The sequence below is a fragment of the Lacerta agilis genome, chromosome 2 (genome assembly GCF_009819535.1).
Source record: "Lacerta agilis isolate rLacAgi1 chromosome 2, rLacAgi1.pri, whole genome shotgun sequence".
Classification (NCBI taxonomy): Eukaryota; Metazoa; Chordata; class Lepidosauria; order Squamata; family Lacertidae; genus Lacerta; species Lacerta agilis.
Window position 1 is genome coordinate 30115130 of NC_046313.1, and position 25481 is coordinate 30140610.

General features: G+C 45.5%; 2 protein-coding genes and 1 long non-coding RNA gene across 4 annotated transcripts in view; 1 reads left to right on the forward strand and 2 right to left on the reverse strand.

Annotated features, from left to right (window-relative positions):
- Positions 1-711: 711 nt before the first annotated feature.
- On the reverse strand, positions 712-10948 carry RSAD1 (radical S-adenosyl methionine domain containing 1). The gene is made up of 9 exons (XM_033139224.1): positions 10785-10948; positions 8872-9005; positions 8249-8453; positions 7212-7577; positions 5793-5856; positions 5422-5569; positions 4326-4380; positions 1714-1817; positions 712-1602 (listed from the first exon to the last, which is right to left on the reverse strand). The coding sequence occupies exons 1-9, from the start codon at positions 10935-10937 to the stop codon at positions 1488-1490; spliced, it is 1344 nt and encodes a 447-aa protein (XP_032995115.1). The 5' UTR covers positions 10938-10948; the 3' UTR covers positions 712-1487.
- Positions 10949-14405: 3457 nt separating this feature from the next.
- LOC117042902 lies at positions 14406-17894 on the forward strand. Its single transcript, XR_004426105.1, has 3 exons — positions 14406-14540; positions 16389-16459; positions 17168-17894. It is a non-coding gene; the product is annotated as an uncharacterized LOC117042902 (long non-coding RNA).
- A 1310-nt stretch (positions 17895-19204) lies between these two features.
- The window catches only part of ACSF2 (acyl-CoA synthetase family member 2), a 52573-nt gene continuing 46296 nt past the window's right edge, over positions 19205-25481 (reverse strand). For both annotated transcript variants that reach the window (XM_033139225.1, XM_033139227.1), the window contains exons 11-16: positions 23978-24085; positions 23019-23170; positions 21537-21678; positions 21153-21263; positions 20229-20297; positions 19205-19469 (exon numbers count right to left, since the gene is read on the reverse strand). In XM_033139225.1, the coding sequence (XP_032995116.1) occupies positions 19419-19469; positions 20229-20297; positions 21153-21263; positions 21537-21678; positions 23019-23170; positions 23978-24085 (633 nt within the window). In that variant the 3' untranslated portion in view covers positions 19205-19418. The remainder of the gene's footprint in view (positions 19470-20228; positions 20298-21152; positions 21264-21536; positions 21679-23018; positions 23171-23977; positions 24086-25481) is intronic.

Genomic DNA, 25481 nt, shown 5'->3' on the forward strand with positions numbered 1-25481 from the left:
TGTTTGTGTGCTTTTAAGAATAAAATTAAACAGTCTAAGAGAGCTTGATTTGGTCTTCGGTTGTGGAGTGAGCCCAAAACAACTTACGTGCATATCAGCAAATCAGATACTGGCTCAGCAATTAGTCTTGTACTTCCAGCATGCTTCAGGCCAGCTGTCCTTTTTAATTTATTTTTCCAAACTATCCTGTTCATAATGTTCATCCTTTCCTTCATTGCCTTCAAAAAAACAGTGCAGCATTGCTCCAGGGAATGAGCACAAGGAAGTTTCCTGGTGACATCATAGGAGGCCTGACTTTGTAAATTATAAAGTAGCACTCTATGCGTTGGCAGCTAAGAAGATCAGGAGGAAAGAACTAGATAAAATAGCGGTCAACTGCAAAGGGGATTCGGATATTTAATTTGGCACATTTTAATAGAGAATCTTCTGCTATTCTATTTTAAGGAACAAACAATCTTGGTAGTTGTGACCGTGGTTTATATTGTATGTGTGGTGCCTGATGATTTTTGTGGTTATTGCTATTTTTCCTTTTGTTATTTTACTGAATGATGCCATGGCCTATGGCTAGCGCAATAAAAGTCTATGATGATGAAAGTATTATCATAGGAGGCCAGCCAATCAGCACAGTGTGCATCAAATTAGGTGACACACCTTTGCACACCCCACCCTCCCAGTGGATGAACCTGAGCAGAAAAGACATGTGACGTTTCTCTTTACTTTTTTATTATCATCACTGGTCTCTGTGTTACTGTGTTAGCCAGTAAATGCAAAATGGAGCACATTTCCTGCTGTCCAGAGTCCACGCATGGGAGCTTGTATATAATGTGTGTAAAACCTAACTGAACTCTTTATTTCATTTGTCAAATAAATTAGCTGGAGTCATTTGAATTCCACCACGGTTCTCAAAATGTGCGACTATAATCTCCGCACACAACCAAAATTATATCTAGTAGGAAACTTGAAGCTCATCTAGCGAAGCTCCTGCAGCAACATACTTCCTCAATTTAAATAACCCCTGAAATATAGTCATCCTACCTCTGAAGTATAAGTTTGCACTGTGCTTTTAGCCGTAGGTTTAATGGACAATGGCTGAAATTTCATCCTATGTAGAAAGTTACTCGCTCAGCCTGTTGGACCTGTGGTTAGTGACGCCATCAGGACATGCCACCTAAGGATGTGGGCCCTACCCTTGTACGGATCAATGCACTGCATTCCATTTTGTTGCCTTGTTTTACCCTCCTTGCTACTAACATCATGAGAATGCTGTGGTCCCATAACGTGTATCTCATCTGCAAGGCTCACGGTCATTATCCCAGCTTTAGTAGGTGGAGAAAAGGAGATCAAGATGGCTAAATTACTAGCCCCAGATGATAGTGTGAGTCAGTGCACAAGACTGGAACATTCCTAATCCCTAGTGTCCTGCCCTACCCAGTATAAGGCTGCTTTCCTGCGATCCTTTACTTCTTAAGGAACCTAAGTAGGGACCTTCAGGTTTGATTGAACGTTTTTTCTCTTTCCACCCAGGCTTTCTGGAACTGGTTAAGAAGTGTCAGCAGCAGAGAATCCAACACAGCCAGGCCTCTCCAAGAACACCTAAGTCCCCTGCAAAAAAAAACCCAAACCCCACCAACAAGGACATGGATTAGTCTTCCACAGCAGACAACAGCATCTTTCTTCACAGGGAAACATGATGAACCCATAGGGGCCCCTTACTTGTCGTCTAGAAGTAGCAAACCACACTCCTCCAGCTCTTTCACTTCCTCCGATTCTCCAAATGCATCCCACAGGCTGAGGTCAGGGGCATATTGCAGCCAGTGCTGTAGAAAAGAAATGATGCTAGGAAAAACTGGGTGTTGCTTGATAGTTTTGAGAATTAGCTTTGCAGCTGATGTCCTATCAGAACACTAATGAGTGGGGGCGGGGGGCGGAGATGTGACTTCCAAATGTCAATTGTAAAGCCCTCGCAATGAATTTATCAGCCTCTCATATACTTTTAAGACCAGATAATGGGGCCCTGCTCTGGCTGCTCCCCTCTACCAGGGTTTAAACTGATGTCCTCAAGAAGTCGGACCTATTCTCTTGCGGCACGTCCCCCAGGATGCTCATGAGCAAGGCTAGTTCCGTGGAAATTTTCAGGAAGGGCAGTAACTACCCCCACAGCCTCCCATTCTGCTATCAAGTCTGCATATAACACTATACCAAAACAAACCATGGCTTAGTGTGAGTGTTCCTGGAGAACGCTCCTCCCCCTGCTGCACTGCTAAGCCTTGCCTTGGCTAAGCATGTTGTTTTAACCTAGGCTTTGGGTTTGCCTGCTCCAGACAAGTTACAAGCTGTAAACCCAGAAAGCCCGTAGTTACAGCTCATGGTTTGACTGGAGCGACACAAACCTCAAGCCTGGGTTCAGATGACACCCTAAGCCAAGGCATGGCTTGGCTCACAGCAGTGCGACTGCAGCAGCAAGATGGAAGCAGCAGCAAAATGACTGCAATTTCTCCATTTGCACTAGGCCATAGTTAGTATTATGTGCAACCCAGCTCTACATATTGCTTGAAGTATATCATTTACTGATTTTATTAGTTGTTGATTTATGAGTTGTTGTGAATTGGTTTTTTATGGTCTTTATTTATTTTCTAGCTACCTTTGGATACTCCTAACACCAAAAGGCAAGAAGAAATGCACATACGTAAAAATAAATAAATTCATTTTTGCTTTTTTCCTTCTGTCCCAGACCTGGCAACCAGCATTCAAGCCAGCATATCTTTCTGAAATCCTAGGTTGATTGCATTTTTGTAATGAAGGTCAGTAACTGAGTGGCAATGCCAGTTGCTAAAATAGAATCTAGATGCTAGTTTGGTGGCAAACCCATATTTGAATGCCAACACCCCTTTTATATTGTTGTCAACCAACCATCGTTGTGAATAAGCCTGGCAAGTTAAGTTGCAGCAAGGGTGGGAGTATATCATTGTTTTTATCTCAGCCTGCACTGGGACCGTGCAAAATTGTCTAGCGGTTTCTAGATTTCTACCATAACCAAAATATGCTAAGCAATTTGGCAAGCTTGAATCGGTTTGATTTTCAAAGCTTGACTTCACCATTTTTGTCTTTGTTGGAGGGGTGAAGATTTTGGGCAGGAATGGGAAACATGACCCTCCCAATGTTGAACTTGGCTCCCATCATCTCAGACCACCAGCCTTGTTTGCTGAGATTGATGGGAGTTTGAGTCCCAAGAACATCTGGAGAGCCCCATGGTCCCAGTTCCTGGTGTAGCTTATGGTACTACTCGACAAGATGCTTGACGCAGCACTGCTGCCAAATTAAGAAGCTGGGTGTTTTTCCCCACCCTAGTAATGCTTTCGGTCAGATGTAACCATGTTATTTTCCTTTTCTTCCCTGCTCCCAGTGTGCATAACTGGATTCTGCTGATAGACGCAAGGAAACAAATGTAACTCTGAATAAAAGTTGGAGAGAGAGAAAGGTGCACGGGGTTGCTTTAAAGGTAAAGGTAAAGGACCCCTGACAGTTAAGTGCAGGCGTGAACGACTCTGGGGTTGCGGTGCTCATCTTGCTTTACAGGCCGAAGGAGCCGGCATTTGTCTACAGAGAGTTTTTCCGGGTCATGTGGCCAGCATGACTAAACCGTTTCTGGCGAAACCAGAGCAGCGCACGGAAACGCTGTTTACCTTCCCGCTGGAGCGGTACCTATTTATCTACTTACACTTTGACATGCTTTTGAACTGCTAGGTTGGCAGGAGCAGGGACCGAGCAGCAGGAGCTCACCCCATTGCAGGGATTTGAACCGCCAACCTTCCGATAGGCAAGCCCTAGGCTGTGGTTTAGACCACAGCACCACCCGTGTCCCTGGGGGTTGCTTTAGGCAACAGCTAATTCTCTCCTTGTTGGATCACTAAAAGCAACAATGTGTTTTAAGGAAAATAAATCGAGGGCGGGGAAAATCGGCAGTTCCTAAAATTGAGAGCCTCATGGCCAGTGGAAATCCCACAAAGGTTATTTCCAGCTTTCATTCATTTAGCAGCCACAACCAGCAGGTTTTTCAAAGCTTTCTCCAAAAGGGATAAAAATCCAATCTTTTAAAAGCAAATTCAAACCACTGGTGTTGGTCACGTATTTTGCTTCTTGGCCGCTCATTTCTCTTCAATTCTTTTGATTCTACCTGCTGAGTAGCTTGTGGAAAAGACAGGAAGAGTTCAGAAAAAGAGGAAGTAATAGGCCATTTCTGCCAAAAGCTCTGGAGTTAGGGCAATGAAAATTTCAGTCCCACCCAATTGGCTGCAAGTGCAGTTGCTGGCACAATCACACCTCACCTTGTGTGTAATTCCTATATCCATACGAAGCCCCAACATCAGAATCTCTTCCAGTCTATAAAGGAGACAGTCACAGGGTAACATAACACAAGGACATAGAACTCTCTAGCAACCTAGGAATAGTCACCAGAAACCTCTACTGCTTTTTCTGCACACACCATTCCTAGTGACTGTAGCAGATTAGCCTAGCCCTAGACCAAACATGGCCAAACTTGGCCCTCCAGGTGTTTTGGGACTACAATTCCCATAATCTCTGACCACTGGTCCTGTTAGCTAGGGATGATGGGAGTTGTAGTCCCAAAATAGCTGGATGGCCGAGTTTGGCCATGCCTGGCCTAGACACAGGACACATGCACTGAACCAACTTCACCTGTTATTTCAAGCATTATAAATATTTTTTAAACACATTTGGCGTTTATGTAGAGCTAAGGAACACAGATGGGGAAACTGGCCAGCCTTTGGGACTCCCCACAGGCCACACCCACTCCTGGGCTCTGTTCCTGAACTGTAAGAATGCCTCCTGTTTGCCTAGATCAGTTTCCCAAATTTAGGTCGCCAGCTGTTCTTGGACTACAACTTTCATAATCCCTAGCTAGCAGGACAAGTGGTCGGGGATGATGTGAACTGTGGTCCAAAAAGCAGCTGGAGACCCAAGTTTGGGAAACCCTGGCCCAATTGAAGGGTGGTGAGATGAGTATGCATAGAAGCCTTTGAATTCTCCATAGCTGAAATGTAGCCACCATATCAAAGATAAGAGTCACTGTGGCTCCATCCATCCCTTGCCTCTGGCCCCACCCACCCCTGCCACCCTAAAAAACTGACTTGAGGGAATGAGGCCCATGAGCTGAAAATCCCCCCTCCCACTTCTTAGAGTGTTCAAAGCATTTCACATGGATTTTCTCAGAAATCCTAACAGCAATGTAATGTAGGTCTTAGTATTCCCCTATTGCAGATGGGGGCCTAAGCAGTCGTGGCATGCCTCTGAGCAACTACTGAGTTTGTGGTCAAGTCAAAACCTGAACCCAAGGTGTTCCCAAAGGATTCTACTCAAAGTACAAGGGGATAAAACTGCCTCCTCGCCTCCCCTTCTGCTTACATATCCAGTTTGCTGAGTTCAGTCCGCTTCCGGGTCCCGTGCCCAATGGCCAACACCTCCTTCATCCATACATCTGGCTCCAAAGTCTGTATCCTGGCCTCCCGATGGACCTTGCCATCTCCCCATGGCACAAATCTCCCATGGGCTCCTAGGAAAGAGGCAGCCAGGGCAGTGACTTAATTCTTCGTCTCTAGAGGGTATGGGAAGCAAATGTGCATAACTGCCCAGCCATCAGATGGCTGAGGCCATCCTTCCCCAACAAACTCATGTCTGACATGAAGCACAGCTAAAATGGTGCCATCTGAAAAGCACTTTGGCAAGCCCAGATTGGGAAGCGGCTGGCTCCTCTCATCTCCCCAAGCAATGCTCACCTGGTCCAATCCCGATATATTGACTCCCTTGCCAATAGGACAGGTTGTGGGTACTATGTGCCCCCTGCAGGGGGAAAAAACAACAGAACAGCATAATTACTAAGGAATGGGTAGTCCAGTGTCACACCATGCTGGGCACCCTTTAGCGACTGACTCCTGAGGATGCTCAGCAACTCAGTGGATCCAGTATTCAAGTTTTGTGAGAAAGCGGAAAGCTCAGATTTAAAGCTCTCTCTTGGGATGGGAACTAAGCCTTCTGACTATCGGTCTCAGCCTGTGCCTACTGCCTTCCATAACATGCTCTGTCTGTTCTTTGCTAAGAAGGCATCACACACACACACACACACACACACCAAGCAAGCTAGCTGATTTCATTATCTGAAATTCTTTTGTCTACTCCCTTCTGATTAGGCCAGAGGAACCCCACCACCAATCCATCTGAAGACTGGATGAGGCCCATGACTGCTTCTCTGCATGTCCCCCCCCCCCCGAGGGGGGTTGGAGTGGTTGCAACTGAAGAAGAAATGGTTAACCATATCCTGCAACCTCCACACTGGAAAAAGCTCCTCTTGCTTGGCAGGCTTGAAAACCAGGTGTGGGTGTGGGTGTCACAGCACACATGGGAGAGAAGGTTAACCTTTCCCTTAGCAGCTATGACCCTCATCCCCAGTTACCCTCCACCTTTGAAAAAAACACCTTTGAAAAAGTGTTGAAAAAAAGTCTCCCAATGACTCCAATGGGAAGCTGTTTTCAAGGTTAGATGTTGTTTATGTGTGAGAGAGAGAGTCTTGAGAGTCCCATGGACTGCAAGAAGATCAAACCTATCCATTCTCAACGAAATCAGCCCTGAGTGCTCAAGGACAGATCCTGAAGTTGATGCTCCAGTACTTTGGCCACCTCATGAGAAGAGAAGACTCCCTAGAAAAGACCCTGATGTTGGGAAAGATGGAGGGCACAAGGAGAAGGGGACGACAGAGGATGAGATGGTTGGACAGTGTTCTCGAAGCTACTAACATGAGTTTGGCCAAACTGCGAGAGGCAGTGAAGGATAGGCGTGCCTGGCGTGCTCTGGTCCATGGGGTCACGAAGAGTCGGGAACGACTCCACAGATCTTTGTGGAGATTGCAACTCCAGTGCTTTTTCAAGCCTAATTATTTGGAGGTGCGGTCAGAGAGAGAGAGAGAGAGTGTGTGTGTGTGTGAGAGAGAGAGTGCATTAGTGGTGGGGAGAAAACAAACCTGAATGGGTATTGGTATGGCCTGTATTATACGTGAGAATGGACAGAAGCGTGTGACGTATGTATGAACTGGTGTGTGGGGATGATTAACAAAATTTGGATGCTGCCTTTGGACTGAGTAAGGTCCCCCATTCCTAAATTAGGCTATATAACAGAGGTTCTAGGCAAAGAAACAGACTTACATTCCTAGCGAAATTGGAGACCTCGTACTGATGGAAACCTGAATCTTGCAGAACATGCCGGCAGCTCTCGTACATCTCTGATACTACATCGGGATCAGGCATGGGCAGGGAGCCCTGGTGGACTTGCTTGAAAAGCGAAGTACCCCTCTCCAGTGTCAGCTGGTAGAGAGAGATGTGGTCATCACACACGGTGAGCAGTTCCTCCAAACCCTGGATCCACGATGCATTGGTCTGACCCGGGAGTCCAAATATGAGGTCAATGGAAGTACGGCCTGCAAAGAGTTTCTTGGCTTCTTCTAAAGTTCGTAGAGCGTCACAAGATGTGTGGTTCCTTCCAAGGAGTTTCAGTTCCGTATTATTAAGTGACTATTGATGAGGAGGGGAAAACATGAGTATATTTGCCTCATTTATCAGGGGAAGAAGAAGTGCAAGTGTTGGGAAAGAGATATGAGTAAGGCAAGAGTGAAAACACAATTAGAGCATGAAAATTTTTGAATGTCAGGGGCAAGCAAGAACCAATGGGAGCAAAAAGTGAAGAGTCTGGTGGCCAAAAAACAGTTTGTGTGAGTGATTTCCCATTTCCTCCCTCTCCCCTTTGAAATACATTGGGGGGCGGGGTTTGATCAGAGCAACAGAGGAGGTGTGTGTTTTAACTCCTTCCCCGACTGAAATCTCACACTGACCCCCAGGTTGTTGTTTGCTTTCTCCCTTGCCAAATTTTAAAAAAGAAAATTTAGAAAAAAGGAATTTCTCACAGGTCAGATTGGTGGTTATCCTGGACTATTCTGAGACATTTATTCCATAAGTAACTTTTTGCTGTTTCTGCCACACTATGGGCAGGAAAGGGGAGGAAGAGAGGTGCTGATGAATGGAGCGGGACAGACCAGGTAAACTTTGGGCTAGCTCAACCATTTTTGACAAATGCAAGTTGCCAAACCTTTCCATAAATGCTTTTTAGAAACTTCCCCCAAAGGAATATTGTAACTGGATCAGCACAGATTAATACAGCCCTGAAAGCAACACACCCGTCACCTTACCTGGACGCCAATGGAGAGGCGATTGACACCAGCTTTCTGGAATTCAGCCAGGCATGAGGCATCTGCTGAAGTGGGATTGGCTTCCAGTGTAACCTCGGTACCTTCTGCTAAATGGGCACACTGGGAGACAGTGTCCAGGACAGCAGCAATAGTGAGCGGGTTGGCCAGGCTTGGCGTCCCTCCACCAAAGAACACTGATGTGATTCTGCAAAACCGAGGAGAGGTTGAGAGGGACATATCTGAGGAACCCACAGTGTTGAGCCATATACGTCTCAGCCATACGTCTCATTGCCTTTTTTTTTTTTTTTGCCTACTGCTTTTCAATAAAATAAATAAATCTTCCTATGGCAGTTTACAAACCACTTAACAAATATACAACATAATGCTCCCACTGATCAGAAAGACTTCAAACCTCTGTAGGATTTCACAAAAGCCACTGTCCTCTAATGGTGACGAGCATCAGTAATGAATATATTGGGTTTATTCCAAAACACTAAAATTCCCAACGCAAGAGCAGCTGCTGGCTTTGTTGTAAAACTCATCTCTTTCCCATTCCTTCCAAAGTTCCCTGACTGTAACTCCTGACTGTTCAAAACCTCCCCCTCATTTTCCACTTTACTAACCTCTTGACTTGGCTGAGTTGGATCAGGGTCTGGGCCTCCTGAACAAGACAGTTCCTCATTTTCTGCTCATCAAGATTTCGGGGAATGTACTTGTTGAAGTTGCAGTAGCTGCAGCGTTTCTCACAGTAGGGCCACTAAGAGACCAAGGAAACAATAGAATTCTTATTTGTTAAGACATAACACACTTTCTGGTACCTTCACCCTGCTGTGTCCTGCTATCCTCAACATCTTGCCAGGCCAAAGACTGTAACACTTCTACCTACTAAGAGGGGCAATCAATAAAATGGCTTGGAATGCAAAATTTAACTCTGCACTCACTCTACCCCAAAGGCACATAGTGACCACCAGCATGTTTTAAAAACATGGTAGATTCAAAATACAAATATACTTATTGCACTATAAACTTAGTTCTACTCAACAATCTCAGCCAATAAATGTCAGCCCAAGTAAAAAAAAAAAAAAAACACACCCACACCCACAAACCCATTTTATTTCATAAAGATGCTCCATCTTGTAATAAGAATTTTAAAGTCTTATATATATAATGGATCCAGTTACAGGTAGGTATCCGTGTTGGTCTGCCATAGTCAAAAAATAAAATAAAAAAATAAAAATAAATTCTTCCAGTAGCACCTTAGAGACCAACTAAGTTTGTTCTTGGTATGAGCTTTCATGTGCATGCCCACTTCTTCAGATTCACTGAAATAGAAGTCACCAGACCCTTATATATAGTGAGAGAGTGAGGAGGGGTATTACTCAGAAGGGTGATCGCTGATGAGTGTGGAAAACCTGTTGATGACTGTTAACAACTGTAATTAGTCCTAAAGAAAAAAGCAAGGGGTGAGATGGCTAAAGATAGCTTTGTCATGTATAATGAGATAAGAATCCAATGTCTTTGTTCAGACCAGGTCTCTCTGTGGTTATGAGTTTGGTAATGAGTTGCAATTCAGCAACTTCTCTTTCCAGTCTATTTCTGAAATTCCTTTGTATTAAGACAGCTACTTTGAGATCTTGTATAGAATGTCCTGGGAGTGAGTGCAAAGTTAAATTTTGCATTCCAAGCCATTTTATTGATTGCCCCTCTTGGTAGGTAGAACACTTCAATCTCCCAGGACAATCATACTGCTCAAGAACCAACAGCCTGTCATGTTAAAGATGTGTAGTTTGTCTCTTAAGTAGACAGAAAAAGGACAAAGGCAGACATGGAAGAGTGAAGGCAAGGAAAGACTGTGAGAGAGGTGTGCTTAGTTTGGGATAAAATGCCACGTATTTCTGTTTCAGAGGAAGTCTATTAGGCTTTTGGCTGAGCAGAATCCATTAAAGTAAACACTTCTTAGAAACTATATCAGGTACAGGTAGATAAATCTCTATGGATCTGAACACACACACTGATCTGTCCGTAGTATTTTCCCTCCTCAGTTATGGTGCAACTCTCGTTGAGTCATAACCATCTGGGTTGTGATGGTAAAACACATGCAAGTCTTCAGTAAGAGCTAAGAGGGGGTTCTTTTTGGAGGTGAGAGTGGAAGAAACATTATTATCATCATCATACGCATGCTCCGTCGAGGAAGCGTCCTTGCACACGTTCAGACCCCACGCAAGCGCAATGGGGGTGAGGGAAAGAGGCCTGCAAAGGAAACAGGGCAAACCCTCCTTCCGGACTTAGAGAACACCTAAGGAAACGCGCGTGCGCACTTTACTAAAAAGGGTGTGTGTGGAAGGTATCCCCAGCAATCGATATGCCGGGAGTTACTCAGCGCCTCAGGAGAAGGAGGAGGAGCTTTACTTCGTGGTACGCATGCGCAAGAGTCTGTTATACAACGCTCTCGGGGAAGCTGGCGTGCGCAAGCGCATAAAAAAAATTTTCCCCACGCGCGCGCGGTAGGTTGCGTTCGGCTTCCCGTCGGACTCACGTGGACGTAGAGCGCGGCGGCCGCCGCCGCTTCCGTAGCGGGAGGCCGAGGGCGGAGCTGCGCGGCGGAGGCGTCGCCGAAGAGCCTCTCTGGCGGCCGAGCTGCCCGCAGGCCAGCCGGGAGCGCCGCCCTGAGCCTGCCAAGGGCGCCCATGCCGCTCCGCGTTGCTCTCGGGTCCCGGCGATCTCTTCCGGCGCCTGACGGGCGGAGGCGACGAGGAATCCGCCCCTAGCGACGGGGAAGGCAGGGGGCGGGAGAGGCTGGGCTCGAGCTTCTCTGGCCCACGTTGCTTTGCACAGTGAAAATAAATAAATAATGCGCTTTTTATAATTAAAAAAAACTCGGGCCCTTTTCTTCTCTGCAAGGATCTAGCATGAGAACTCGCAGGATGGCGGTTAACGGAAGTGCAGCTCACTAAGCATGTGCAGAGTGCTCTTTATAGTTTTCAGCACTTGTCCAGCGGTATCTCTCACAGAGTTTCAGCACCCTTAACAAACTAGTCCGCAGGGTTCTTTGGGGGATGTTAACGTGCTTTCAATGTATGTTGTATACACATGCATGGACAATCTCCATTGCCTTGGCACTTAACCGCGCCCCCCCTTTCCCCTCATGAACCTGTGAAACAGGACACACCTAGGAAAAACAAAACAAAAAACCTAATAACGAGACCTTTGAAAAGCCCTACAGCATGGAGTTATTTACTCCGGGCACTTTTTTATTTTAGTTGAGTCAATATGGTTATGTTAATATAAAGCACATGAAGTACAGTACCTTGAATTGGTGGGTCAACGTCTGTGGTATCTGCAAGCCTTTGAAATGACTACAGTTCCAGCAGCTAGACAGCAGATGGCACACCTATGCTTTCTGGAGGCAGTGTGGTCACTCAGTAGCTATTACACTCCTTAAGAGCACAACCCAATGATATCAGATTCCTCTTAGTACAGTATTTCAGAAGACTCCCAACCATGGCAACAAAAGATCGAGCAAATCAGAGGCTAGTTAGTGTCACACACAAATACACAATCCGCCTGGCTTCTGGAATTATCTTTTTATACAGGTACTGTTCTTTAAAGTCCCAGTTAGCCACCCCTCAGGGGAGAATGCTATGCTACAGCTGGAAGAATGCATTCATATTCTCTCCCATGAATTCCCTCCTGCAAATAGCTGTCATTTCAGGGACGATTCATCCATGTAAAAATGTGGAAGTAGTTTCTGGATTTGTAGAGTGTATCCAGAGCAATAGCTATGTTAGTCTTTTGCTGGTTGTTACTACCATTGTCTTTTTTTACTGATATCCCTGACTTTCCCATAATTGTCTGAAATCTGAACCTCTTTATTGCCGTTGTAAACCAAGTGCTAACAAGTTTTTTTTCTCGTTAAGGGAATTTGTTGATTCTTAATTGTTATAAATTCCCATAAAATCTTCATTCTTTGGTAATCACTCGTAGCCTAGTAAGATTGTCTTCCATGAACACGGTCTTAACAGTGAGTCTGTAAGTGACTGTGGAGGCCAATTCTGGATCCACATGTCCTTCCACAGTGGGGACATAGGCTTCCGGACGCGAGTTGATCATGGTGAGGGTTTGCCAAGCGTGCCTTCCTCTTAGCACCTTTCTCCCTTTCGTCCTGAGTTTGAGCGTCTTCAAAATCCATGACACCTTTGGTAAAGGCTGTTCTCCAATTGGAGCGCTCACAGACTGGTGTTTCTCAGTTGTTAGTGTTTATACTACATTTTGGAGAGAAAACTGGAATAGATTCTCTCATTGCTTTGTTCTCAAGTGACAGCTGTAACCAAGAATCGAATCTGGGAGCAACTCCCATTGGACTCGATGGATTGGACACATGGGATTGCATTGAGTAGACACACATGGGATTGGCATCTCTATTTCATGCTTTAGGATTGCAGCTGGAGATGCTGTGCATTGTCCATCTCCCCCACCCCCACCCCACCCTGCAGCAGCAGCACTGCCTGCCTGCTAAATGACTGACCAGAGTGGTCAGCCCTGTGTATCAGTCAGACAGGGGCAGGGGCCTGTCTGAAGTTTCTCCCACCACTCAGGAACCACAATCAGTATCCCATTTTAATTGAGGAAGAGCATTCAGGTTTCTGTATCTTACAGAGAGAGAGAGAGAGAGAGAGAGAGAGAGAGAGAGAGAGAGAGAGATGTGCATGTTGTCTCTAATACCTTTGCTTCACTTTGGGTGCTGAAGGCATCATGCTTTTCCTGGGAGAAAGGTGGAGGGGGCTGTGGCGCCTGATCCAAGGAAAAAAGGAAACAGAGCAGAAGAGGGAAAGGACAAGTGAGGTTGGATAATTTGAGATGGGAGAAGCGGTGTAGGTAGCCGCTTGGGTGCTGGGTGCGGTGCATGCGTCCTGCAACTGGGGGTGGGGCGTGCTGCATGGAGCCTCTCCGCTGCCTCCCCCTCAGCTGTAGGGTGGCTGAGGGAGAGGTGGTCAGCAAACACAAGTCCCACGCTGCCGTTTTAGGCAGCACGAAGCCTGTAGGCGTCCAACCCACCATGTCACTCCCAGGAGAGACGCGTGACTTGGGCACGCTGCAGGCCCCACGGTAAGTGCCGGCCCCTGCGGTGTGGCACCCAGTGCCAGCCATGTTTCATTACATTTGTTGACTGAACTAAAAAGTTTTGTGAGCCCAATTTTTAAAAATTGTTTTTTAAAACTCATCTTTTTGTCATTTTGTCACCCCCCCTCAGTGATGACACCCGGGGCAACACACATGCCCCTGCACCCTCATCCTCCGCCACTGGATTGGAGAAAAGGACAGGAGAAGGCTATGGCTAGAAGAGGATGTTTGGACAAGTTAGGCAGAGTTGTGTGTGTGCATGAGACTTGAGGGGAGACCAGGGTTAATAAGCGAAGGAAGCCTGAAGGAAATTCAGCACCATAAAAGAGGGAAAGCCTTTGTGTACAAGCCCACGACCACCACCAACAGCTCCTTGCCCTGCACTAATCTCTGTTGGGAAATCACACAAACGTAGCATCCATGCAGGCAACAGTTTCTATGGAACTGAAACTAGATGTTAGTGCTGCAGTTAGAGCATTGGGGAATCTCCACTGAAGCACTATTCAGCTGTTCTCGGGGTTAACCATCCATCTTGCTCTCTAAGCTTTGTGTAAATGTCTATACATAATGCAATGGTCAATACACTTCCAAGAAGCCTAGCTTGTTTTGGGCTGGAGCAGCTGTGTTTGCATGTGTGGCATGGAGGCGTTTCGCAGACAATATTTTTAAAAAAGAGGAAGAGATTTATGGCTAATAAGTTTTATTTCCTAATTATTGTATCCGTCAGAGCCTGCAGGGGTTCAGCGAATCCCACAAACTCTGACAGGCCTGCTACCTTCCTACCACATCCGGGGGAGGGGGAGGGGGGGTCACACTAGCACAGTGAATGGGAAGGAAACCAGTTCCCTTATAGGAGAAGTTTTTGCTTCCTTCAGGATGTGGTCTCAATGTCACCCGATTCAAAAGACACATCAAAAGAAAGTGCGTCTGCTGCAGAAATAAAAGGGAAATTCTTAGGTGACAGGACCCGGGGGTTCCCCAAACACAGAGTGATGACACATATTGAAATCACTGTGGTCTGGCGATGAGCATTTCCCCCTTGTCTGGCAACCTTTATAAAGAGAGAGGGAGGGAGGAAGAGACAAACAGAGGGAAACCAGGATGAAAGATGCTATTTTGCATGATGTCTCTCCTGATACTGAATGTGATGTCCGTGAGGCTGTGGTGGAAGGTTTGTATCTTTGCATACGCTGAGGGGGTAGAGGTCATTGCGGCAACAGGGGATTAAGGCTGTGCGGATGGTAGCTAATGCTAGTCCTACTCGCCATTGCAGTTAATTAATATACTGTACACGACCTACATAGGTTTATTTGTTTCACTGGGTCTAGTCTTAAAGGAACTTCACTGGTGGCAATTTGATGCATGCAATTTTTGTTCATTGCAAACACCCTGGTATGTGCAAGTGGGGAAGCTGTACAAAGAAAGAGCTAATTGGAGGGAAAGGGGATTATTGAGAAATCATAGGAGAGTTTCACTCTGGCAATGTGGCCCGATAACAGGGTCACAACATGTCTCATATAGTAACTTTTCACTTGGCAAGGTAAGTATGAAAGACAAGGTCTACTGCAGTGGTTTACAACCAATGTGCTGTCGCACCCTGGGGTGCCTTGAATGATGGTCAGGGGTGCCGCGGGCAACACTGGCCTCTGTCCCTCTTTCCTTCCTTCCCTCCTCTGGTGCCCTCTTGCACCTCTGCCTCCCAAAGGCTTGCACAGCTGTTTATTGCAGCAGCCCTGGCTACAAACTCCCCAGGTGAATGGTGCCTCTGGGAGGCACCTCTCTTTGGGGTGGGGTGGGGGCAGCTCAGAGACCAGCTGCCTGGAGGACTCCCAAGGAGAGGGGAGAAGAGGCTGAGGGAACACTCCACAAGGGAGGGTGTTTGAAAAGGGGCGAGGGGCTGCCGGCTCTGCACAGGGGAGCCACAGAAAGAATGTACTGGTGGTTGGTCAAGGGAGCCGTGGATTCAAAAACGTTGAAAACCCCTGTTCTACTGGATCAGACTATAGGGGTATCTAATTAGGCACCCTGTTTTTTACAGCATGTAGTCAAAACCTGCTGGGATGCTCACAAGAGGACATGAGCGCAATAGCTTTCTCCTGTTGTTCCCCAACAAATGATATCCAAAATCATATTGCTTCTGAAGCTGGGGGCAGTTCAGGCATTGCTGATTGGTTCAGGCATATGCCCACTCAACCACTTTGATCTGCAGATTTGGCACTGTAACAGATGCCACATAATGCTTGATTCCCATTTGTAAGAAATGGATCTTTTAATGTTTCAGCACCTAAACTTGGGAACTCCCTGCATATTGACATGAGGCAGGTGCTGTCACTGTACTCTTTTTGCTACCTCCTTAAAACATTTCTTGTAGAACACTGGCATGTGTTTTGAACTCTTTCTGCTTCCAATTGATTTAAATTTTATTTTGAATGTTTTTAAATGCAGTTTTAACTGTATTTTATTGATAATTTTAATGGTTATATATATATATTTTAAAATCACTTATGAGGTTTCATTGCAATAAAGTTGTGAAATAAATAAACGTAGCCATTAGGCCTGTTGATAGCCTTATCCACCATGATAATCCCCTTCTAAACCCATCTAAGCTGGTGGCCAGCACCACATTGGTGTTACAGCATTATGAGGGAGAAAAACTGACTATTCCCTTTCTCCATATCCATGGATACATTCAGATACCTCTAGCATATCCTCTTACTTGCCTTTTATCTAAACTAAAAGCACCTCAAACATTGCAACCTTTCCTCAAAGGGAAGTTACTCCATCCGCCACCATTAATTAATAATGTTGGTTGTACTTTTCTGCATCCTTTTCCCACGTCTACTTTTTAAAAAGAAAGTGTTAATAATGTGAGGTCTGTCATAATCATCTCACAGCATAATTTCTCTGGCCATCTCGTGGCTGTTCCCGCTGCCAAATTCCTTCCAAACAGATTAAGACTAGAGAAGCAGCATACATTACCCAGCGCTTATTTCAATCGAGTTTTTGGGATTTCTTCCAGGGTTCCACCCCAACTCCTAACTTTCTTTCCCATCAAAGAAGCTGGACATGTTGCGGAATCCAACAGAGCATGTAAGTATATTTTGTGCAGCTGTGGCACATGGCTGCTAAGCTTAAAATGGCAACTAATGACATCTTGTGAGATAATTTCATTTTGCGCTTAAAGGACAATGAAACGTGCATATTTTATATGCGGGCTGGAAAAATATATGGTGTATTTTTAATTTTTAAATAGTTAGCACATGTTTCTTGCGCATTTTATGGGCCTTAACTGGGCTCTTAATCACTCCAGGTAAATAGGTACTTTTGCGACAGGTAAATGGCATTTCCGTGCACTCTGGTTTCTGTCACGGTGTCCCATTGTGCCAGAAGTGGTATAGTCATGCTGGCCACATGACCCAGAAAGCTGTCTGTGGACGAACGTCAGTTCCCTCAGCCTGAAAGCGAGATGAGCGCTGCAACCCTATAGTCGCCTTTGACTGGACTTAACCACCCAGGGGCCCTTTACCTTACCTTTATCTTTCATCTATAGTGGAGACATAACAGAGAAGAAACAGCTAGCAATGTTGAGGTCCAGTGTGTGCCACTGGAGAGTGTAGTAGCACACTTTGTGTGCTAAAGGTGATAGTTGTTGTCAAGAGGCTAAAAGCCCATCCATTTGACATCTGTGGGAGGGATCCTATTTCCCTTCTCATCCCCTAGTCTCAAACTAATTATGACATCAAACATTCACATAATGAAGCCCTTTCTTGACCTGACCTGGATTCTGTTTTCTTTCAGCAACAAAGCAACATGTGGAGGCCCCTCATGGTCTGCTTCCATGGGTAGAAACCACGCTTCAGCTGGGAGAGCCTGAAAAGTTACGGAGGAGAACACCCTGACCACCTTCCTTTCTTCCTGAGAAAACTGGCTGTTTCTTTAAGAGATGAAGAACAACCTCACATACACTCCCATACACTTCCAACCCGAGAGAAATTCCACATTTCATTTTGCTTCTGAAATCGCTGTGTGTTGAGGAGTCACATCATCATTGCTAATGACTGATCTAGAACTTCTAGTCTTGTTCTACTAGATAAAGGGAGAGAGGGAATTCCACTGCATACTTTGTTTGGAAACCAGCTACATACTGCAATACTCACCAGTGGGTATAATGCAGTGTGTAAGGCCATTCAGAAAGCATAGCGAAATCACAGCGTTACGTGCAGCCACAGAGTAACAGAAGGAAAAGTTCAGGGTAGGTGACCGAAGGTGAGGAGGAAGAGTAGTAGCTTTATAACAAAACAGAACCAAGATCAACTTCTGCTGGCGTGGGGAGCTGCAGCCGGAAAAGAAAAGTGTTACACACCAACTTCTGCGGTTCAGTATCATGGTTGGGAGGTGCCCTAATAAAGCTCCCGTAAAAGCAAACTCATCCTAGGCACATTCCAACTTGTAGGATTTGAAGTTTTTAATTTATGTGGCATCAATACCTGTTTTGAATCGGAAATAAAGCAGATGAGAAATCTAATGTGTGGGAATATTCAACTTCATGGCTTGCACTCAAAAGAACTGGAAAGAGGAACTACTCCACTCCATAGCAGGGAGTTGGTTGCTGTAGAAGTGATGAAAGAGCTCAGCTCCCAAGTCCTTTTCTAATGTTCTCACGCCTCCTGATCCAGGTATTTCCTCCATGGGCAGAAGGCTCTGGATTGATTCATACCTCTAAAGCCACAGAAATCTGCTCTTTCCTTCCCTTTTGGTCACAACGGTGTTGTCTCAAATTAAATCTGTGGTCATTGTTATTATTATCGCTGCTTTTTCCCCAGGGGTTCTCAAGGGTGCGCAGTACCAGCACCTCTTTTTGTTGTTGTTAGAAAGTGTGGCACTTACTGCAACAACGTCATGACGAGTACTGGCACCTTTTTTTTTTAAGCACTGAAGATTATTATGAATTAAACTTATTAGTCACTTTTTTAACAAAATGCAGCTCACAGCGGCTTACAGCAATAAACAAATAGCACATATGTAAGATGTGACATGGGAAATCAGGATCGGTCCTCTCCCAGAACTACAGTCCCAGTCTAGCTCTCAATAAAGATGCCCCACTGTTGGCTACTCTAAAATGAAAACACAAACCTGAGAGAGTCTGATCATGGATCCACCGTGTCACATCTGCCTAATCCCTGGAAGTCCATAAATGGTGTTCCATTTCAGTTACCGAAAAAGGTAGGTAAGTGATTAAGCAAATCTCACCCCCTGCTCCTTGCTACATCAGGTTCACCACCCTTCTCAGGCAAGTTGCTCCAGACACTTTTTGTGTGTGTGGATGACCTGACTAATGAGAAGACGAGAGGTTCTATCACCATAGCCTATTAGCGTTCGGCATCCAAAAGAGAATCACAATGCAAAAATGCAAAAATTAACAGATTTGCTCCTACAAATCCAATATGAACATGTTTCAGGTGACTATGCTCTTCTTCCCATGTAGCCTTTCTGATTGCTAGAAAGTACTTTTCCCTTCTTTTGGCTTGTAATTTGCAATGTGATAGCTCTTAATGGGACTTAATTTTCAGCACCCTGGCATTCTTTTCTATCCCTTTGCATGCACCACTATTCCCCCAAAATACAATTTCTAATAAAAGAACTGCACAGGATGCAGCAGAGGGAAAGGCAGGACTATGTCTCTTCCATGATGTGCTCTGATCACAAGGAGCAATGGGAATTCCCTTACGGTCCTCCTTATTGGGAGGAAATCGTATTTCTGGATACCATTCCCAGAGATACAAACATGTTTTGTATTTTTAACAAAGTGAGGTGGAATTTCTTAACACAAAGAGGTTGTCTCTGCCAAAGAAACAGATTTTTTATTTATTAGAAAAAAACACCGTGTTATTTTAAGTAGGCCTGACTAAAGCATCTTAAGGCAGGCTGGTGATTGCTATCTTAAGGCAGGCTGGGGGTTGCCAGCTCTCTTAACGGCTTAGAAAGCTGAAGTACTGTATAAAAGTTGGCAGAAGAAATGTTAATTTTGGGTTGTGTTGGGTTGTTGGGTTCAAAGCTGAAGATGCTTCTCCATTCGCTCCCTCAGTTTGTATTTCTGAATCTAAGATTGGAATAGGGAGGAAAGAAGAAAGGGGTTGGTTACAGCATTGCAAACACACTGGTCGTCCTTCTGCAAATATTTTGGTCCATGCCTATGGCCATCTCTCATTTAGGCTACCATAAAGCGCTCTCTCTCTCTATGTTGCCTCACTTTGGACCCCTCACCTCTACCCAAAACTCTGCTGCCACAGCCATTCACTTGTCTCTCATTGCTCTGATGATGCGATGACACTCCTTAAAACCCTACCCTGACTTCCCATCTTCTCCGGGATTCATTCTTGTCCTTTCCTTCAAAACTCTCCAAGACTTTCTCCCCTTCATCTTATCTTCCTGATATGTCTCCCCTTATGATCTTCACTCCCTGGACTCAAACATTCTCCATCACCTAAAAGTCTCAACTTCCCTCAAAAATCCCACCTTCCATTACCTGCTGTCCTTCATATGCTGGTCACTGTCTCCTAGAGCACCTGCACGATGCCACCTCTCCTACGTCTTCAAATTCCTCTTCAAAACCCACTTGTGGACCACCCATCTACTAGTTTCATACCCAGTAATCTGTAACTAGGCCTGAGCACATGTAACTGAAGCAACCGCACACACGCCTTCCCTGTTTATGCTACCTCCTCTTCCCCTCCCCTGTGATTCCACTGTAACCGGTCTAGTTTACAAGTTCCTTGAGGCAGGGATTTTCCTGAACTCCGCAAAGCACCATGCAACCTAATGGGGCTAAGCAAGCAGGAACCCTTGCACTGTCACTCACCTTGCCCGAGACGGTGAGCGGGAAATTCTTCACAAACACTACGTACCGAGGGATCTTGAAGTGAGCGATCTGCAAAAGAAAAGCCAATGGCTGTGGACTGACCAAATCTTTATATGGCTGGCTTGCTGTTCCCTGCTTGAGCAGGACTCAGAGCAAGTGCCTCTCCAACACGGAATACAAAACTGCATTTTATCTAAAGCCATATCCCCAACTGATATTAAGACAGTGGGAGCTTCCACACTAGGCATTTAGTATGGAACTGCTGTGCTTATTCAGTCACTTTTTATGAGGCATCCTCATGATGCTGTCATCCTATCATACGGTCCTTCCGTCTTTCCTCAGACTACAGAAAGCCCAGTTTTTCCCCAGAAGAATAGAAGGGCAGCCCAAATGCGACAAGCGTACAGTCGTTCCTTGCAAATCAAATGGAATCCATTCTGGAATTCCATTTGACTTCCAAATCGGAAGCCGCAGAAGCTCCATCGAACATTCAGCTTCCAAAAGAACGTTTGAAAACTGGAACAGTCACTTCCGGGTTTCAATTGTTCAGGAGCCAAAACATTCGAGAACTAGGGTGTTCAAAAACCAAGGTACGACTGTAGAAACTTTTAGCACCACTTATAGTGGACATGTGATGAGGTGCAAATGGCCCTACCCACAGCAGCTGTGCCATGCCCCCATGGCATGTATACAGAACATAGTGGAATGCACACCAAGAAAAAGCACAATCCTCCTGATAGTGTGGGACATTGATTGCAATTCCATGTATAGCTTACAACGGAAGAGCAATGATTGGGTTGAGCTAGGAACCACCCATCTGGAAGCAGCCCTTTACAGAACCTCAACTCTCACCATTGGAGAGCTTGCTCTTTTATTTTTATTGGGGGGGAAGCAGGGCACACCCACCCATCTCAAAGCTCCTACCTTCCCTTTGCAAAACGCCTTGACTTCTTCTACTGTGCACTCTTCTCCAGCTTTTACTCTGATGGTGGCACAGATCTCCTCTCCCATTCGCTCGTCTTTCACACCAACTACCTGAGTGGAAGTTAAGGGGAAAGTTGATCATCGGGCCCACACCACTTCTTAGGGTTCCTGACCCTGCTGGATCCGGCCAACAACCCATCTAGTTCAGCGTCCTGTTCTCAACAGTGGCCAACCAGGCGCCTATGGGAAACCCACAAGTGAGCTCATTTCCCTAAATGGCGCTGGAGCCACATGGCATCTTGTCGCACATTCAGCCTTAAGTATTTAGCCAAACGAGAGGATTGGAGGGCATGTTCCCATGTCCCACCTCACCATTTTTCTCACCTGCACCTCTTGAATCTTAGGATGGGTATGTAGGAATTGCTCGAGCTCTGCTGGGTATATGTTCTCTCCTCCTCGGATGATCATGTCTTTGCAGCGGCCTACTATCTTGCAGTAGCCGTACTCATCAAGAATAGCGATGTCCCTGGAAGGATATCACAGTCATTCTACCCTGACCTTGCCATGTTGCCGGGTGCTCCACTGGAGAACAGAAGAAGAGCCTGCTGGAGCAGGCCAGGGACATACCTAGTCCAACACCAGGTTCGCGTGTCCTATGTAATTTTACACACTTTGATCATATCTCCTCTTGCTCGCTTTTTCTCTGAACTAAAAGGCCCTAAATGCTGTAACCTTTCCTCATAGGGGAGTTGTTCCATCCCTTTGATCATGTTTATTTTGTTTTGATTCCCTCTTCTGAACCTTTTCCAACACTAAAGTATCATTTTCCAGGTGAGGAGACCAGAACTGTACACAACTGTTCCAAAAGCTGTTGTTGCACCATAGATATGATAAATGTTTAGATGCCCAAGACCAGATTCCATTAAACAATTGGGCAAGCAGGAACCAGCACAAAATCCCAATAGTACAATGGGACTTTCTGCCCATCTCCTCCCCACACAACTCCTCCAAAACAGTTTTGGCAGGTCAGGAGTACCCCCGAAACAGGGTACTTGGAGAAGAGAAGATAGATTGTTCCATGTGACAAACACAAATGCTTGCGCTGATGGAACAGTCAGCTTAGAGCAATGTTGAGTTTCAGCCCAAATGTTCCTTTTTCAGCTTGCTTTTTAGCAGCTAGTCCTCTGTACTTGCATAAGCAAGAAATCACAAGTAGGACTCTGTGAATTCTGCATAACCAAATACTAGATTCTGCAATGTGGCAAGGCATGACGTAGTGAGATATCATATGCCAGGGAACAAAGGCTCCCTTCATGCACACCTGGAAGTTTGAGGCAGCCCCCTCTCCATGGAGCTCTCTATTCCACATGGGAGCAGCGGCAGCAACAGCAGCAGATTAATGGATAATGCAACTATGTGTCATTGATTGCATGGGTTTTCCCCCAACAGATCACCATCCCACCAATGAGGAGGGCGGTGATCTGGTGGGAAAGAGTCACAAGGGGATGGCACCATGGGAGAGTGGCTCCCATACAACTCCATGCCTGTGCATGAAACAAGTTTGCTATTGAGTGAGTATTGGGTAAGACTTAGGCCTAGGGGTGGACATGTTGCTGGTCTGCCATTCCCCATCAGGTGAAGCTGCCCAACCCCATTATCTCAAATTCAGCCCTGTACAAATTTTATGCAATAGGTCATTTTTGTCCTCATTTGCCCAGTTAGGGTGACTGACATGAAGAGATACTGACTTGCTAAAGGGCAACTTATGGCCCTGAATGGAATTCTCCATCCAGCCTTCCACCTACTAGATCCTATTGGCTTCCCAAGGATTATCCTAATGAACAAATGGCTTCTTCCCCAACGTACCCGGTCTTGTACCATTTCTCATCATCCATCACTTCTTTGGTTTTGTTGGGGTCTGCCCAGTACCCTAGCATGACGCAGTAACCACGGACCTGAAGTTCTCCTGGGCTGTTGAGTGGGATAATTTCCCCTGTCTCAGGATTCTCAATTTTTGCCTGTCAATACAGAGGAAACAGAAACATTAATGGTGGCATGGAGTGGCATAATAAAAGAGATCAGTTGGACAGAAGCATGTTCGGGTTAGAGACTGTGAGGGTGTGACAACAGAAGATACAGCAAATGTGTTGTGGTTAGCAGAGTCTTTCAACAGAACGTCAGAGTCTTCCTTCTTTCCAGTAGTCATTCTTTTCCAGAGTTCCCAGTTAAGAAAACTCCTTTCCCACTTGGTTCAGTTTAGAGTGCTTGTTGCCTCATGAGACAAGACAAGCATAAACACACTAGCTACATAAACTTTAAGAGGTGCTGGTACATCATAAACTAATCTATCATAATACAGTTCATCTGGTCTTAGAAGTAAGCCTTGTAAACATACGAATACACAGAGAGAGCCACTAGCACTTTACCTTGCTAGATCTCCATGCTATATTGAACATGTAACCTTCAGCTTCTCCACTATTACCTTGCACTGAGGAAAACCTCTTCTCAGTGAATATCTCACACTCCTGCCAATGCTGCTGAATGCCTCTGCACTTACACATATTCCTTAAAGAAAGGGAGGATGAGTCATGCTCCAGTGGTGTCCAAACGTTTTTCAAAGAGGGCCAGATTTGATGAAGTGAAGGGCAGTGAGGGCCGACCAAAGTTATTGAGGGTTTTTTTATTTTTAGGATTTTACCCCAGGAAATAAACTGCAAATAAACTGAATTCAGGTGTGGGGGATGGACTGTTCAAGGCACAGGCCAAGCACTTAGCGCAATTTCACCCATTTTTCCCAGTTTACGGCAACAAAGGGTATCAGTCACCTCTGTATGTGGGAGAATACATCCCACAGTCTCTGTTTTCTGGGCAGTGTTGTCTTGAGGGAACCCCATGAAGGTGACAGGGCTATTCTCTGTAGTTCCATATGCAACCTGCAAAACACAAAGGAAACAAAAAGCTGAGAGAGAAACTAAACCAATGCAGAAGTGCTAAAGTGTTATGGGCAAAAGCTCCCACCTGCAGCAGAAGGGAAGTTATGAAGTGACCATCTTTCAGGGAACTGCATTTTATTTTGCCCCACTATAGTCCACGCTATTCGAGCAAAACAAATCATCAATGTAAGTTTGCATGCGCGCCAGCTTAATCTGCACATTTCACCCACCTCTCGGTATATTTGGATCGTTGCAGAATTTGTTTCCCTGCAAAGAGTGGAAAGGAGGTATCTCATGGGAAGGAAGGATCAAGTACAGGCAACTCCCAATTTGCATGGGGGTTGTGTTGTGGGCATTTGTGCACCAGCAGGCCATGCATAAGCCCACCCTGCCCCATTATGCCTCATTCCACCCTCTTCCGGGCCCAAAACAAACCATCCGTCAGCAGCTGTGCATCAATTGAATGGGCGCAAAATGGTTGCCACCTGTAACATTAAGCGGACTCCTGCCCTCGTGTCCTGATTGTGAGTCTCCACATTCACACAAAACCTAAAGCCACAAACTATGGATTAGTAAGGTGTCCCATACTTGTACTTGAGTGCTCCCACTTCACTCCTTCATAGATGGCTGCAACCATGGAGAAGCTGCTGCCAGTCAGAGTAAATACTGAACTAGATGGACCACTGGTCATGTGTCATTAGAGGGCATACAGAGCAGACAGATACCTGACTAGCCATGATTAAAAAGCAGGACGCTGGACTCGATAGGCCTTTGTTCTCATCCAGATACAGGGCACAGAAGGGCAACTGAGAGGGAAATCTGCTGAAAGCGAATGGGATCGAGCAGCTGCTTGAGGCAATGTCATATAACCTCCCTGCAAGCATATCGGAATGAGTGCTGAATAAATGGCCAACATCCTAATACCTCTTGGCTAACTTTGTGAAAACAAATCAGGATGAACGCTCAGTAAACAGGTCATCAAGAAGCAGTATCAATATTTCTAGAGAGACTTCCTTCGACCATGCTTCATCTTGCAAAGACCCGATCTCAGATTCACTTGACGTGTTTTTAAAAAGTTGTACAGTCCTGAGCTATAGGTGCAGCATTCTTCTGGTGGCTAAAATTAAGCTCATGTATCATTTGTGCACTAGGGTAACATTTGGAGAAATCCTTGGAACCCCTTTAGTTCAAGAGAGGTCATAGAGAAGATAATCACATAGTTGGCTGAAAATAATTTCAAACCGCAACTATTTGGCAAATGGATCATCTCATTTAGTGGATTTACCAAGAATCGTTCTGATTATTGCAGGCATGCAATTTATTTTTGGTGACAAGTGCCTCTTTCTTAGGGAATGCAGAGCCCCGGGCTAAACTGGGAATAAGAAACATATTAGCA

Excerpts from the sequence above, each read along its gene's own strand:
- RSAD1 (XM_033139224.1), bottom strand. The coding sequence starts at position 10,937 with ATGGGCGCCCTTGGCAGGCTCAGGGCGGCGCTCCCGGCTGGCCTGCGG. Across the intron at positions 5,570-5,792 it reads ATATATCGGGATTGGACCAG|GAGCCCATGGGAGATTTGTG; the intron begins GTGAGCATTGCT and ends CCTCTTTCCTAG. Across the intron at positions 1,818-4,325 it reads ATATAGGAATTACACACAAG|CACTGGCTGCAATATGCCCC; the intron begins GTGAGGTGTGAT and ends TCTTTTCTACAG.